Raw genomic sequence first — 16,879 nt, forward strand, 5'->3', positions numbered from 1 at the left:
TCGAGCCAACATTCTTAGGAACCCAGAATATATAGACCAAAGAGGCGTGCTTTCTTGGTCAAATGAGGGCAATCTCAAAACTAGGTAAATGTGCAAAAAATAAACGTTTAACACTTCGTTTTGCTAAAGGCCGGAGTTAAACAGACACGCGAAAAGTGGCAAAAGCAGGGCACGAAGTATTTGTATGTGGAAGAGTCGTCATGTTGGTTTATGTCAAAGAATATCGTATTTATCTATCTGCACGTGGGACAGTTAGGTTTTAAGGTTTCAAGGCTTCGGCAATGCTTTTGACTTTATCATTGATCTGGAACACACTACACAGAATATTTCAAAGTCGCTACCGAAAACCAAGTTGAAATCTTACTTAGCGGTACAGGATTCTCAACACCTCTTCCTTCCCTGTGGGCATCAAACTAAGGAAGATGCAGGGAGAACATGATTAAATGCCTTCTGACCAATAGACTAGCAAGTTCTGTTTCCAAACATCCCGGTCCTTGAGTAACGGAACAGATTTTCGGAAAGAGTATCAATTCTGGGCTGAAGAAATATGTGGGGACACTGGAATCCTCACGGAAAGCTCTAGAAGGAACAGAGATTGAGCGACGTCCATGGTGAGAGGTAGGTGCGGAAGGAACGCACTATGGAGGCTGGCCTGTCGGATTTGTCCCTCCCTTCTCTCACTCGTTTTTGTTTTTGGTTTTTTTTTTTTTACATTTACTTATTTTTGAGAGACAGAGAGACAGAGCATGAGCAGCGGAGGGGCAGAGAGAGAGAGAGGAAGACACAGAATCCGAAGCAGGCTCCAGGCTCCGAGCTGTCAGCACAGAGCCCGACGTGGGGCTCGAACTCACGAACTATGAGATCGTGACCTGAGCTGATGCTGGATGCTCAAGTGACTGAGCCCCCCAGGCGCCCCAGTGAGCCCAGAGACTTTAACTGGGCGGCACGGGATGGATCTGACTGCTCCATCAGTAATGCTCCCAGTAATCCAATGGTAGATTGGGTTGCAAAAAATGTCTGCCCTCCTCTGATAAACACAGCGTTTAGCTAGAGAGACGGATGTTAATCGAATCCTCATGTTTGCTGTTCATTTTCCTTTTAACTGGTAAAAATACTGCCTATAAAAGTTGATGGTCACATTTTCAGGGCATTTGTATCTTTTTTTTTTTACGATGAAACAGAGAAAATGAATTAGATTTTGAAAAACAAGGTTTATTTGTAGTAACTATCTTTAATAACTGTTTTTATTTTTAACATTTACTGAAATGGTATATGCTTTGTGCTAATGCGGAAGGAGAAGGCTCTTCTTCCCGCTCTAAAATCTCTTCTTTACCACAAAGAATTCTCACCGCGTCGGAACGGAGGCCCTGGAATGCTCGCAGAGGGGCCTGGGCCGGCCGGCTGGGATCGGGCAGCAGGCTCCCCTCTGCTCAATCAGGTAGCTGCAATAGGGAGTCTAGTTCTAAATAGTAGAAGCAAAGTCTATATATTAGAAAAATAAAGAGAGGGAATATAACAAACTGCTTCAAAATACGTGTCTGAGGTGAGAAACAGCTTGTACTTTTATGCTGTGGCAGCTTCCAGAAGAAATCTTCTTTGGGTTTTAATCTTCGGGTTCGTATCTGGAAAGAGATAAGAAAATTCAGGGAAGACCATAACGTCATGATACTTTGTGTCGTTGTCGTCGTCACCAAATGAGTTTACGCGAAACATCTCTGGTGACCAAACCAGCAACGTGGCGTTTTTCGCTCGAAGTCACTGCTCCGGTGGGAGCCGGGCCCGGTCAAGGCAGCGTGACAGTGACGCGGAGGCGGCTCTGGCAGCAGGTGGGAGAAAGGGGCAACCGAGCGTGAAGACGCTTCTGGACTCTAAGTCTCTACAGCTGGCGCTTAGACCCACGGCAGCTTAGCACAGCAGAAACTCAGTAACCACCCGAACTGTCAGATGGAGGCAGGGTGCTGATACGACCACGCGAGAAGGTTAACCAACCCCCTTCTCTAAAGAACTAGATCTTGGATTTACTTCCCAGCTCTGTTCCCCTGGAATCCAGGTAACATGTCAGCTGAGTTTCCAGGTGAACCCGCCGAGGACAGAAATGAGCCTGAAGAGCAGACCACGTCCGGACCGGGACGGCTGTGGGGGCACCGTGACCGCGTGGCGGGGGCCACGGCTGCAGGCGTCCCCCCACGTGGTGAGCTCCCGGAACCGGACACGGCCCTCGCTGGGTATCGCGCGGAACATGAACTCCTAGGCCACGCCGGCTACGGCGCCCATCTGCAGGGACCGCATTCTCTGGCACCTCAACTGTCACGGAGGGCACAGTGTGGCCGGGTCTTAGGCTCCTGTGAGAACACTCCTGAGGAGAAACGCCAAGGCCGCCCGTAAGCTGGCTGGGTTTCCTTTCTGATATCCTGCTTAAATGACCGTTGCCAAGAGCGGCCTATCGTAGCCGTGTGTCTGAAGTTCCAGCCCTGGCGGGCAGTACGGACAACGCTTTCCTCAGACGCAGGCTTCTGGACTAAATGACAGAGCAGCTAACTACCCACTGGCCCGACCTCTCCGGACACAGGCTGAGATTTCACGAAGAACAAACATCAACCCGGCAGTGATGCAAACCCGAGAGCCGCGCGGGATCAGCAAGGCTTACTTGGCCAGTCTTCTCCTCAGGTCTTTGATTTGGTCATTCTTCCTGGTGAGAATCTCTTTCATGTTTCGATAAGCTGCTGTCTGTTGGAATTTCTTGTCTAATTCCTGCGCGGTGAAAAAGGTCAGCCCGTTACTGAGAAACGGCGATGGAGAGAAAGAACCACCTGATAAAAACGTATATTTTGGCTTTATTTTTACTAATATTCTGCTTATGTTATTTTCTAATTTCTTTTTAAAATTTCCTTACGTACCATTAAGATTGTTCGAACTTAAAAATACATTCCTTCAAATGAGAAGTCAAAGAGCCACACTGTCAACCCATAACTGTGTACAATGTTAGCACAGGACTGAAGCATACTGTGCCCTAGACGTGCGACGTCTGTTTGAGACAGTAAACTCATTCTCAGGTGAAATAAACATGAGCTTTTCCCCAAATCCCCAAGTAGTGTCAGTATTCTGGGAGGAGGATTTTTCATTCAGTTACATTTTAGCCCCTGTATGCTTAAGAGTCTCATCCTTAAACTGAAGAACAGTTTTCTATGCATTTCATATAAGTTAAGAGCAAGGCATAGTATCCTTTAAAGTTTGTTTGTTTGCTTTTAGAGAGAGAGAGAGAGAGAGAGAGAGAGAGAGAGAGAGAGACAGAGCGAGCAAGGGAGGGGCAGAGAGGAGAGAGAGAATCCCAAGCAGGCTCTGCACTGTCAGCACGGAGCCTGATGCGGGGCTCGAACTCACAAACCGTGAGATCGTGACCTGAGCCGAATCCGAGAGTCGGACGCTTCACCAACTGAGCCCCCAGGTGCCCCGAGGCATAGAATCCTTTAAAGAGAAGTCACCTATCCCTTTGCCAGGCAACGCGGGGATGGGCATCGCAGGGCACAGGGCAGCACACGTAAGCCGTCCGTGCAGGAGTATTTTACCAAACCAGAGGAAGGGGTGGAGATTTTTTTATTTCCACAGATAGTTTAGTGCCAAAGACAGAAGACTCTCTCAATGCCCAGAAATGATTGATCTCTAACCCGCACTGGCTGACACCTTGAGAAAAAAACAAGGTAAATCCGCAGCTGTCCTCCAGCATCTCCCTCAGCTCCCCCTCCTCCCCACTTGGGCAGACACACGCGGACAAGTCTGACCTTTTCAGCCATGCTCAGCTGCTCCTGGACCCTGAGTAGGTCGTGCTTGGCTGTTGCGAGATTCTCCTCCAGGGACTTCTGGTTTTCTGTCTTGTCGTTAAGTGTCTTCTGAAACTCACTCTTTAAAGCAGCAACTGTGTTTTCCAGGTCGTTCAAGTCTTGGGCCTTTATAAAATCCTACGGAAAACACATGCACTGACATAATTTCATGTTGACATCCGAACCGGCAACTGTTCTACAACAGTCATTCAACCTCGTGACATGAGAGCAAATGTTTTGGGCATGCACGTCGGCCTCCCCGGCCGGCCTGGGTAAGCTCCAGATCCCTGAGGGTCGCCGGCGCGCCCAGTCACCCTCGGCCCTAGAGTACGCTGTCCTGCACACGGCAGACGCTCAGTGGCCGCTGATCTCCAAATCTGCGAATTGTCATGTATGCGTTGCTGGAACTCCACAGAGGGACAGGAGAGAGGTGAGATCTCAAATCTGACAAGGTTGTGTGCGCCCCGGGGTAGGGACGGGTTTCCGTTTTGAAAAGTCAACTTAGAAAACATCCTGAAGAAATGTTGAGTAACACAGATGGTAAAATAATCAACTTAATACAAAAACTTTACATCAAAAATTTAATAGACGTAGGTCTTAGTCATTATTTACATTAAAATATCATGAGAGCCTAATTAATGCTTACTGGTTATATGGTTTGCTAAATTTAGAAGATCTTAAGTTTTTGTTTTTTAAAGCAATATGCATGTTTGCACACCCTGTCGGCACAACAAAAAGCAGCTGGATCTTGTTTTTGACTGGATAAACTTATGATGGAAAAAGCTGTATTACTAGGCCAGGAAAATGGTCGATAATTGCTAAATACGAAGACGGAACAGAACTACCAACGACAAACTCCTCACTCACGTTTGAAGTCTGGTCCTTACGAAGGTTTTATTTCTGCACAGCTAGTGAAAGCGTGCACATATTTTCTTTTGCCCAGATCTTAAAAGTAGTTTTAAGAGAAATTCTTCATCCAAAAATGTCTGCAATTGTTTTGAGAAATTATGAAGCTGCTCTGGAGTGTTTAGCTCTGTTTTCTAAATCTACAGTCCTTGATACAGGATTGAAAATCATAGATCTCTCCTTTGTTATTTTTGTAGCCATCTAAGAATTATCCTATTTTATTTTTACCTCTTATTTTTTTATCATTTTGTAAGTGTTTATTTTTGAGAGAGACAGAGCACGAGGGGCGGGGAGGGGCAGAGACACAGAATCCGAAGCAGGCTCCAGGCTCCGAGCTGTCAGCACACAGACCCACCAGGGGCTCAAACTCATGAATCATGAGATCTTGACCTGAGCCGAAATCGGACGCTTAACCGACTGCCACCCAGGTGCCCCAGAATTATCCTCTTTTAAAGACGTCTCCAGATGAAATGACGTCATGGCTGAGACTTGCCTCAAAGAAACGTGAAGGGAGGGGCGACGGGGAGGAAGCGGGAAGGCAGCCTGGCCAACCCCAGGGGACCGGGAAGCCGAGTGACGGGCACCGGGGTGCATGACACCGTACCCTCTACTTCTGTATGAGTTCGAAGTTTTCCATAAGGAAACCATAGAAGTGCAATGAAGCAAGTCAGGGACTGTTTGGCGGACATCAGCAATGACGGTACAACCACTAGAAAAGCCAGGGCTACGCTGAAAACTCCCTCCAGCGGCCCCGCTGACAGGAAGTCTGTGGCAGCGTCTAGCGTCCACGGCAAGGCCACCTGTGCACGCGAGAACCTCCCGCGGGCAGAGCCATCCTCGGTCACGCCCCTCGGACGGGCCTGGAGAGCCACCACCGGATTTGGGTGCGTTACACGAGTGCCACCAGACGGAGGTGGCTTTGAAGACGCAGACCGAGTAAATTCACCCTATTCTGTCACACTCGCCAAAGGCCGACTTAATCAGAAGTTCTATGTAATAACGCCAAATACCAATCCAATGAACTAAAAACCCCTCCTTTCGTCATTTCCTTTCCCCCCATTGTAGTTGGAAGGTCAAGGTAAAAGGGAGAAGAGCTAAAAAAAAAAACAAAAAACCTTGAGAATATGTTGTATGCTGGCGGACTCTGGGGACCGTGAGGCGGGTGAGCGGCGGGCCTGTCCCTTCGGCCCTCTCCCGGCCTTCCCTGGACAGGGATGTCCCCCTGCAGGACCGTGGTGGCATCCCTCTCAGGGAGTGGCAGAGGAGGGGCAGAACGAACAGTAACTAAGGCTTCGCGTTAAGGTTGTACTTTTAGTCTATTTATTCTACTAGAAAACCACGACAAAGATAGCTAAACTTATTCCGCCTCTTCAAAAAATGGAAGGGTACGGGGCGCCTGGGTGGCGCAGTCGGTTAAGCGTCCGACTTCAGCCAGGTCACGATCTCGCGGTCCGTGGGTTCGAGCCCCGCGTCGGGCTCTGGGCCGAGGGCTCGGAGCCTGGAGCCTGTTTCCGATTCTGTGTCTCCCTCTCTCTCTGCCCCTCCCCCGTTCATGCTCTGTCTCTCTCTGTCCCCAAAATAAATAAACGTTGAAAAAAAAAAAAAATGGAAGGGTAACTGACGTGTAATATCCTATCAGCCTCAGGCAGACATCGTATTGATCCGAGATTTCTGTACCGCTCAAAGTGATCCTCGTGATAAGCGTGGTTACCAACTGTCACAAGATCATTACAGTGTCATCGACTGCGTTTCAAACGTCTTTCACCTTTTGATTTCCTTGGTCAAGCTGTAAGTCCTGCAGTGCTCTTTCCAGTTTTGACTTCTCATCTAATGCCTGTGTTGCCTGTAATCAGATTTAAACAAAACACCCTCAGTATTTACTCTGTAAGCAGCTCTTTCAAGAATTTTGGTGAAGTATTTCTCGGTTACCTGTATTTCAATGGTCTTCAGCCTCGACTTCAATTTCTCATTCTCTTCTTGAAGTCGTTCAATTTCCTTTGTGAGTAAATTCAAGGTTTATTATTTTAGCTACGGTCTTTTCAATACTTGAAGTTGTTTCGCTTCAAAGTTCAATTTCAAAACTAAATTTAAGTATTTGTCAGCTCAAACATCTGCGTGCCCTGGTTCCTGGTGACATCCAGTCCCAACCAGCCCATTGGCCTCCACAGCTGTGTGTCACTGGCGGTCTCTAAGCCTCTTTCACAGTCTCTCAGGCTCCCTTCAGGCCTCCGTTCTCAGCCTTCTTCCAAAGTCTCCCTCTCCTGCCACCTCTCACCTAGCTGATCCTGCAACTCTTGGGGCTTTTCACGGCCAACACCTGCACTTATCCTAGAAACACAGCCTTTTATTTTTTCTTTTAAAGTTTTAAAATTTTATTTATTTTGAGAGAGAGAGGGAGGGGAGGAGCAGAGAGAGAGGGAGAGAGAATCCCAAGCAGGCTCCACGCTGTCAGCAGAGAGCCTGATGCGGGGTCAATCTCACAAACGGTAAGATCATGACCTGAGCCAAAATTAAGAGTCGGACGCTTAACCGACTGAGCCCCCCCCCAGACACCCCCTAAAAACACAGTCTTTATCAGTGCAACGCTCTACACCCAAGCCGCTAGGCGCTTCTGATTGAACTTGGCCAGAGGCCTTGGCTCCAAGCAGCTCCATCCGAGGGTCGGCAGGGAGGCCAGTCCCTACACTCAACACACGCATCGGGCCCGAGAGCACCGCACTCTGTGCCTAATCACGCCGGCTCCCCTTCCGGCCCCCACTGCTGCCCACGCCCCCTTTTCTTCCCACAGACAATTTAATCTGCCTTTAACCTTCAGCCCAGCTCAGGAACCACCTTCCCCCAAATCTGTCCTCAACCACTTGGCTCCGGAACTGCCTTCTCTGCCACCCCGAGGCACAGACGTTAGCATTCTCCTGTTTCTAGACTGTTAATTCTCCCTTCTCAATGAGACCACAAGGTTTTAGAGGGAGACTAGGGACTACACTGCTTTTTATCTAACAGCATCCAGCATAATGTTGGGAACACAGGAGCCATGAAAATTGTTCGTAGATTAGTAATTAATTTTTATTAACCTTCCTAATAAAAAAATCCCATCGTTGTTATTGCAGACTGTAAACTTCAAATGTCCGTCAATAAACACTGTCCAAAACGCCATGCCCTTCGCTTCGCCATCAAAAGACACAATTAAGAGCTGCTTCAGACTTTCTGGAAGGTGAGTGCCCTCTCCCGGCCCACTGGAACCACGAAATAAAGTGACTACGGTGGACTGATTATCCTCCATGGACCCGAGCCCCAGTCAAACCCCCCTCCCTCAGGGTCTCCCCCCTACAGTTGTGCAGGCACCGAACGAGAGGGTTTGCCTTTCTCCAAGCGAGGGCAGCGTTACCTTGTTCAGGAGTTCTGTTCCGCCCTCATTTAGTGGAGCAAGCTTTGGCTTCAGGGTATCTAGGATGGGCTGACACAAAAGAAAGAAACCAAACCAAAATCACCACAGAAGAAATCACATGTAATCACTCAACATTTGCACTTTCTTTCCTTTTAAAAAAATTTTTAAGTTTATTTATTTATTTTTGAGAGAGAGAGTGGGAGGGGCAGAGAGAGAGAGAGAGAGAGAGAGAGAGAGAGGGAGAGGATCCCAAGCAGGCTCCACAGCATCAATCACGAGACCATGACCTGAGCCAAAGTCGGACGCTCAACTGACTGAGCCACCCAGGCGCCCCTCGACATTTGCACTAAGTGGAAAACACCGTGTAAACGTATCCACTGGATGTCGGCTCCACAGGGTGGGTAGGGGTTTTTGTTGGTTTGGTTCTCTGCTACATCCCGAGACTACGACAGTGCCTGGCCCACAGCGCCCAAACATCAGAAATGCACATGAAACCCACCCTCCCCAAATCCTTTAAAGAGCTACAGACGGAAGGGAAAGGCGGGAAGAAAGGAAGAAGGGAAGGTGCTCGAAGCCAGAGCGGATAGAGGTCCCAGCCTCTGCGGACAGGAATTTTCACCTGTTTCAGGGAGTTGAAACAGATGTGCGCGGGAGCCCGGGTCTGGGAAAAGTGCACGAGCGCAGCTACCCCACGGGCGAAGGAGAACTTGGCCCAAGTTCCCTGGCAGTTTGGCGATGCGCATTAGCAAGTGAATCCACGCCCTCTGACCCGGAAACGCGCTCCGGAGGAACAAGTGGCAAATTGTTTTGTAAGGAAGGGTATGGCGTATGTCCGTGGATTCAGCTCGGCGGTATCCTTCTATCGGGCGCCAGGGAGCGTTCGGGGCGCGGCTGGTTAAGGGCTCGTTGCAAATACCGAGAATGAGGGAAAACAGAAGTAGGTCACTGGTCACTACTAGGGTCGTCTCCACCGGGCCGAGGAGCACAGCAGGGCCCGGCTGCCTCAGGCAACCCGCTCAAGGTCACTCGGCGAGAGAGCCAGAGCCGGGACGAATGCCCGTGCTCTGCACCATCTGGGCGAAGAGCTTATATGGCAGGGAGCGGGGTGGACGGCAGGGATTCCACGTGTGAGTGTGAATGTGTGTGTGTGAGTGTGTGTGTGTGTGGTGGGGGGGAGACAGAAGCAAGTGTTCACAGTTACTTTTTCCAAAGCTCTCCTTCTTTGGCCTGAAAACAGGAATGTTTGAATTCTGCTCTTGAATTAAACGCGTTCCCTTGAGGGTTGGCACTTGCTCCTCTGAACCGCTCTGAGCACCTCGAGGATACTAAACGCCGGCCACTAGCGTGTGGGCTTAGGACGACGCCAAATTACCTTTTTATTCGAAGACGTAAATTCTGCTTTTTCGAATTCTGCAACTTGTTCTAATAATTCTCTGGAAGATACAAATGTGAAAAAAAAATCCATTTAAAATAGATCTGCATCCCAGACACAGAAGAATAAAGTCACTGGCACCGATCTCCCACAACACGCCGGAGAGAACAGAGCACCCTGTCGAAAATGATTCCTAGTTACCAATGGCCCAGAGCCCAACCCAGGGACCGGATTTGAATATTCCACGGCACCTAGGATCGTGCGCCTACTGAGCATACGCTCTAATCGCCAGAACGAAACTACAGTGTTAGTTCAAATCTGGCACAACTTGCCCTCAATTCCGTATTTCTGAGGTGTTAGAGGGAGACTGCTCTCAGACATGATTTACATCGAGCGTTAGCTAGTGAATGTTCAAGAAACGCAGACTGGCTCTCAGAGAGTAAGTAGCCTCGGAGACATGGGATTAGTTCCGTGATACCTACTGAAAAAGAGAGTATCACCCCTACTGGGAAGGAATATGCTGTACCTCTGAGGAAGAAAGCTGGTTCGGGAATGAACCAACCACCTGACTGCTCCCTTTCCCTGCCCCGGTGTGGTCCCAGTCTGGATCCCGGGGGTGGCCCACGCGGGCGCCTGGGAGGGGACGTGGTAACCACTCTCCCAAGCTTACTGTGGCGCTTTCTCCAAGTTTTCTCAGCAGCTCTTCCTGGCGGCCAGTGGACTGAACCGGTTTTCCTCCCCGGTTCAGGAAGGCCATCCCAGGGTGGTTCACCAATCTCTGCCGCCGTGCCTGGGGGCGGTCGGTCTTTCCTCATTTCTGGCCCGGCTTCTCTTAGACTAAGTTTGAATTTCATTTTACTTTTTTTTTTTTTTCTAGTTTTGAATTTTTTTTCACGTTTATTCATTTTTGAGAGACAGAGCAAGAGAGGAAGGGGCAGAAAGAGAGGGAGACACAGAATCCGAAGCAGGCTCCAGGCTCCGAGCTGTCAGCACAGAGCCCGACGCGGGGCTCGAACCCACGGACCGTGAGATCGTGACCTGAGCAGAAGTCGGATGCTTGACCGACTGAGTCACCCAGGCACCCTTCATTTTACCTTGTTTGAATTAATGAGCTCTTTGATACCTTCGAGATTACAAAACAGTTTTGTTTTTTGTTTACATGTCCTATTTTAAAGTAAGTGTATAACTTCAAACGTAATTATAGAAAACACTGCAATCCTCCCGATCTGAACTGACGGTGTTCGAGTGCATCTTTCAGTTGTTTCATAATCTTCATCCCCTCATCGACCTATTATGTCTAAAGACTCATTATAATACAATGCGACCAACAAAGAAATGGGCAGGGATCGTCAGGAACAGCCCGAAAAGCCATTCCATGAATCTCAAACGCCTCTAGAACACCCGGGATTCGGAGAAACAGAATCCTGGAGGGGACACCGAGCGGCACCTAAGAGATCACTCGGTGGGTACCCAGAGGCCGTCCTGCTGCCCACCCCACGCTTCCTCAGGCCCCGGCCCTGAGAGCAGAAGCGGCGCAGACGTTCGCTAACTTCTGAGACCGTGCCGGGGCCTCTACCGTCCTAGCCGCAGGGACGGACGTGTCACCTGTTTTCAAGTTCTGAGATGTCCGTCTGCAGTTTGAGGTACCACTTCTCGGCTTGGGAGAAGAGCTGCCGCAGGAGTAACACGTTGGTGTGCGCCGTGTTGATGAGCTCAGACTCCACCTCGCTGTAGACCACGGCCTGCAGCCCGCTCAGGACCTCGGACACCTCGTCCACGGTGAAGGTCTCCTCCACTAGCCTGCGGAACAACCACAGTCCCGGACTTCCGGATGAACGACCCAAACCGTTTACAAAACAAAACAAGGCTAAGAGACCCACGTTCGGGTCAACGGAGGGGGTGACGGGGTTACTGGGAAAATCTCTTCGGGAACGATCTTCTTTATGAATAAACCGTACTGAAGGTACCTGAAGCTCAGTTCACTTTTGGTGTCCGTCTGAACGACCCAATTGCGGGTGTACGTGCCCTCTAATACAAAGTAGGTGCTCAGAAACATTCCCCCAAACGTTTACTTTTTTCTTTACGTTCTCGGTTGAAACATTTTTTTATTTTAATCTCTGCCAAAATCAGTCTTCTCACATTTAGCAGTTTCAAGAGTCCCCTAGAAGGTAGTGTTTTTCCTTTCCTTTCCCTTTGTCTAGCATTTCAATAATTGTATGAACTACTCCAATGGTAGCAAATGATTATAAGAAAATAATTATGTGCTGCTTCTCTTGGCATTCCTTTTTTTTTTTTAAGTTTATTTATTTATTTTGAGAGAGCCAGAGACAGTGCGAGCAGGGGAGGGGCAGAGAGAGAGGCAGAGAGAATCCCAAGCAGGCTCCGCACTATCAGCACAGCCCCCGACCCTGGGCTTCAACTCACGAGACCTCGAGATCATGACCTGAGCCGAAGCCGAGAGTTGGATGCTTAACTGACTGAGCCACCCAGGCGCCCCTTTCTCTTGGCATTCTTGAGGCCCAAATGAAAAAACAACAAAAAACAACTAACTTATCTTAGGTGCAGCTCCTCTGAGCACTGACCATTCCCTAAAAAGGAAGTCATCATCAACAACAGCATTAAAACCCACTCTCCCACGGGGAAGGTTTAGGTTGGGAGGGACCTCAGAGCCATTTTCTTCAACCCCCTGGCGTTCCAGATGGGGGCGGGGGATGCAGGCTCAGAGGGCAGGGGTGACATGGCCCTGGTCCCACGGTGGGGGTGACTCAAGCCCACAATCATTTCCGGGAGTCTCAGCAACATGCCCAACAGCCGGATCCTGAAAAAGCTCCTAATTTAAAGGACAGTTTGACAGTAAGACCGTCTCTCCCCTCCTGGCCCCAACCCTCAGCCGCTCAGGGGACAGGAGTGATGGCGCCATCACTCCTCACTTCCAAAAGGACAGAATTAAGGAGCCCGCCAGTTTGACCAGAGTTATACTCAAGTTAGTAGTATTTGTTACCATTCTTCAATGTTTCATTTAGCCAGAATGAGCCAGTCTAAAAAAACCACAACTTCAACTATTTTGGGGGAACACCCTTATTCAATACATCAACCATCTTCCTCTATTCTTTAGTAGAACAAACCAAATCTGCTTCCACTTTTTTTTTTTTTTTTTTTTGGCAACCCAAGTTCATGGTTATGAACAGCAATTAAGGCACTCGCTGTATAAAGTGAGTGATGAAGTATCACAGCCGGGCCAGTGCAATTGTTGCTTTCATCTGCTGGGGGTCAGGAGACCAGCTGACCAGGTTACATCGGTGGGTCGAACACGTAACGGTCTACAGCTGGTGGCGTCCCCTATCGTGTGTCGCGCGTGGCTTTGCGACACGTGTCGCTCACGCGGAGGCCTTTCTCATTTCCATCTCATCTGACATTTAACCGTGCCAAAGTCTGATCCCTGAGTAATCTGGGGTCTCTTTACTACTTAGTCCTTTCCTTTCATTGGTTTCCCTATGTTTCTCCACATCAAATATGAATTTTCCACGGACTTTAATTACATCCCACGACAGGCTCAACCAAACTAATGATCATCTCTTGCCGTATAGCCACGAACAGTGTCAGTACCAGCGCAAGCTTTCTGTGGCTTCCTGCTGTCTTCCCCCCTCCCAGGTCTTCAGTATCAACGGCGTAGGTGTCTTCTTGCTAACTGCCACGCCTTAGGGCTCGAATCCTTTCCTTAATAGCTCAGGTAATCCAAGTTCTGGGATCTTTAATACAGCAAGGCAACCATTAACCTACAAGCACTTCACCATTTCCTGACGGCCCTTCCTAAACTTTGCAATCTCGTCATTAGCCTATGTGTACGTTTGGTAACAGATTGCTCCCACCACAACCCGGTTTCCCGAATTTCACCTATCCACGGGGCTTGGTGGAGTCACTCTCAGGGGGGACCCGATCATGAAAATCCCGGCAATGGTTCGTATGGCCTCCGCAGCCATATCCCCACACCGGCTACCGGAGAGGATCCGGGTTTCCCCTGGGGTTCCCTTTGAGTCCTCTGATACCTGCTCTCCTTGAGGTCTTGGAAGCAGGAATCGACAGTTTTGAGTCTCAAGCCTCTTCTGGAACGAGCAAAACGCATGTAGTTAATAACTTCGTTTTGATGGTGTTCATTTAGGCCCAACTCTGCCTAAAAAAGAGAAAAAAGCAGATGTTACTCTTGGAGGTGTGATGAAGGAACCAACGATGAAGATACGGAAGGGACCGCTACATGTCCACCAAATTCCATTCTTCCCTTCCTCCCGGGGAAACGGCTGCCCAACGGGAGGACGCTTCCCAGCCCTTCCTGCGGCCACTCGATTGCTGCTCAGTACTGGATGTGAGCGGAAGAGGTGAAGCCTACTCCAGAGCATGGGCCTTCCGACAGGGTCGGGTCTTTGCCGCACCTATTTCCCTGAGACCTGGAGCGGGGGGGTGGCTCAGCTGAACCTCACAGACATTGCTCTGGGGGTTGGGCAGACAGCACCATGAAAGGGACCCTTATCCCGACCCGATGTTGTGGAGCAGCACTGACCTACAGACCTAGATGAGCAGGGAAACGGCTGCTAAGTGAGAAACACACTTAGGTATTCTTGAAGCCACTGTTTTGTTTGTTTGTTTGTTTGTTTGTTTGTTTTGATATATATGATAGCGACTTAACCTTACCCTGGCTAATGCAGCTTTAAGAAATGTACTGGGTTTTTGAAATAGTCATGAAGTGGTCTTTATTTTAAACCAGCTGAGAGCTGGACAACTATGAGCTAGAAATTAGTGAAGTTTTTTGTTTTTGTTTTTTTCAGTTTATAGCCACGCTGAAAAGAAAAGGATACTACGCAATTGAAAATCTAATGTAGGGACTCTATGAGTCAGGAACGATCTTTATTTTAAGAACAATCATCTACCATGGCCTTCCTGTGGGAGACTAAGGTCTAACCTACGAGCCTCTGTCTCAGACTTGTCACCCTCTCCACAGTGTCGGAAGCAAACACCAAGGCCATCGGGCATGATCTCCTTCAGCCCCCAGTCCCTCACGGTGGCTTTTCTGCATCCACACGGCTCCCCTCTGCAGTCTCAAATTTCTTAGGACACGGGTCTCTGAAGGTCAGGACCTTGCCCACCTGGTTCCCTAAGGTACCGCCATCCCCGGTACTAAGCACGGGGCCTCACAAGCAACAGACAGGGGACAACAAATGAACTTAAAGAGCTTTCCTCCTTTTTTTTTTTTTTTTAATTTTTTTTTCAACGTTTATTTATTTTTGGGACAGAGAGAGACAGAGCATGAACGGGGAAGGGGCAGAGAGAGAGGGAGACACAGAATCGGAAACAGGCTCCAGGCTCCGAGCCATCAGCCCAGAGCCCGACGCGGGGCTCGAACTCCCGGACCGCGAGATCGTGACCTGGCTGAAGTCGGACCTTCACCGACTGCGCCACCCAGGCGCCCCAAGAGCTTTCCTCCTTTTGAAGGTCACTTCTTCATCGGGCCTTAATCGGTTCTTTCAAACTCCTGGAGGACTTTATTTAACCAATTATTCCCCCGTCTCAACATTCCATGGGTTTCTTCCCCCCTTCAGACTACAGGGAAGACTATACATATAAACCTTATTTTTTTTTTTTTTTTTTTTTTTTTTAGAATTACCGGGGGCTTTTATTTATTTATTTAGAAAACTTTTTAAATTTGGGGCGCCTAGGTGGCTCAGTCGGTTAAGCATCCGACATCGCCCCACGGTGGGCTCTGTGCTGACAGCTCGCGGCCTGGAGCCTCCTTCAGATTCTGTGTCTCCCTCCCTCCCTGCCCCTCCCCCAAGAGAGACTCTGTCTCTCAAAAATAAATAAAACATTAAAAAAATTTTTTTTTTTAATTTGAGTACAGCTGGCACACAATGTTACTCTCGTTTCACTGCCGAGGTATTTCAGTGGCCCATGGCAATGGTGCCCCCCAACTCTGGCATCATGCTTTCTTCCGAACCTAACTTTAGGACTGTGCATTGTTCTAAGCACGGCTGCCATGCCATACCCGCTGGAAAGAGGAATGGATCTGTTTCTGCATACAGGCCTGGCCTCTTCGGAACAAGTCAAAACAAAAGAAGTTACACCACCCCAGTTCCTTCAGCTGTACAATGGAGGGCTCGGACTCTTAAAGTCGCTCTCGCAACCGAAAGCTGGATTCCATCACGCTCTCGCTCCTCAACTCGTTAAAGTACACAACTGTTCCTGCCGTCAAAGGGGTGTGCGTGTGAAAACTTGGGACTTTTAGGACCGGAGCGAGAATCCCGCCCTGCGCCGTGGGCTGGCAGCCGTTCCCCGCAGCTCCCCCGACCTTGGAGATGTGACTGGGCCGGGCCCGCCCAGGTAGGGGTGAGGCCCGACCCGACGCGGGGGAGAGAGGCGGCCAGTACGCCGAAGGGGCTTGGGCCTTGGTTAACGGAGCCTCAGCGGCCGGGAGGCCCAGGGGCCGGACTGGGCCCGGCGGCAGCCACGCCCTCCCTCGGCCCCGGCTCGGCGTCTCCTCCGCGCGGGGCGGCGGCGCCCGGCCGGCTACTCACCATGGCGGCGGCGGGGGTCGCAGCCCGGAGGAGCGGGAGAGGCCAGGCGGAGCCCCGTCAAGCGCGGGGATCGCCGAGGGTGGCTGGGCCGCAGAAGATGCGGAGGGCGGGCAGCTTGTTTGGAAGCCTCCGGTTGCTAATGGGAACGGAGACACGTGACCCCAAGTGATGCACTTTTATTGGTCCTCGAGATCACGCGACAGGAAGTGCCGCGGGACCCGCCGACTGCCGCATGCGCATTGGCTTCCAGAGCTCGGAAGTCCCACCTACTCGCGCCACGCCGACTCCGGCGGCCTGTGCCGTTGCCAATGGTAACGGGAGCGGCGAGGTCGCCAGGACCCCCAAGGTCTGGCGCGCACCCCTCCGGTCCTCCCAGACCCCCGGCCACGGAGCCTCGGGTTGCAGGGAAGGGCTGGCGCGCTCTTCCCGGGCTTGGTGATGCCGAGGGCGGTGGCTTGGACGTCTGCCTCCCCACCTTTCAGTGGTCTCAGGGGGCCTGGCGTGGGCGCCCAGGACTGACTTCTTGTCTCTCCCGGGGAGCCTGCGTGGCTGGGATAGGCCGGCAGCCCCAGCGCTGCCAGGTGCCAGGATAGAGCTTTGAACGGCCGTCTCCCCGCCACGCTCATCCCCCCCCCACCCCCCCAGTCCTGGTGAAACTAATAGCACCTTTATCGTTAACAGATAAGCGCAGAAAGACTGATGACAGAGCAGCAAATTTCAAACTGTCGTGCCTAGAATCACCAGGGAAGCTTGCTGAACAAATGCTTCCCAGGTCTCACCGCCAGAAAGTGGGAGTCAGGAAGTCTAGCCTGGGGGGCTTGGAATCTGCAGTTTG

General features: G+C 50.3%; 1 protein-coding gene across 5 annotated transcripts; it reads right to left on the minus strand.

Annotated features, from left to right (window-relative positions):
- Positions 1-1,191: 1,191 nt before the first annotated feature.
- On the minus strand, positions 1,192-16,178 carry LZTFL1 (leucine zipper transcription factor like 1). Of its 5 annotated transcripts, none has more exons than XM_047850549.1 (11): positions 16,045-16,178; positions 13,528-13,652; positions 11,087-11,281; positions 9,482-9,542; positions 8,110-8,178; positions 6,654-6,719; positions 6,490-6,567; positions 3,780-3,956; positions 2,648-2,751; positions 1,562-1,622; positions 1,192-1,462 (listed from the first exon to the last, which is right to left on the minus strand). In XM_047850549.1, exons 1-10 carry the CDS (start codon positions 16,045-16,047, stop codon positions 1,604-1,606), a joined length of 897 nt encoding a protein of 298 aa, XP_047706505.1. In that variant the 5' UTR covers positions 16,048-16,178; the 3' UTR covers positions 1,192-1,462; positions 1,562-1,603. The 5 variants fall into 5 exon arrangements, with proteins under 5 accessions (XP_047706505.1, XP_047706506.1, XP_047706504.1 ...); XM_047850550.1 differs by having other exon boundaries at positions 1,192-1,482; XM_047850548.1 differs by having other exon boundaries at positions 1,192-1,622.
- Between the last annotated feature and the right edge of the window lie 701 nt (positions 16,179-16,879).

Source organism: Prionailurus viverrinus, chromosome A2 (genome assembly GCF_022837055.1).
Source record: "Prionailurus viverrinus isolate Anna chromosome A2, UM_Priviv_1.0, whole genome shotgun sequence".
NCBI lineage: Eukaryota > Metazoa > Chordata > Mammalia > Carnivora > Felidae > Prionailurus > Prionailurus viverrinus.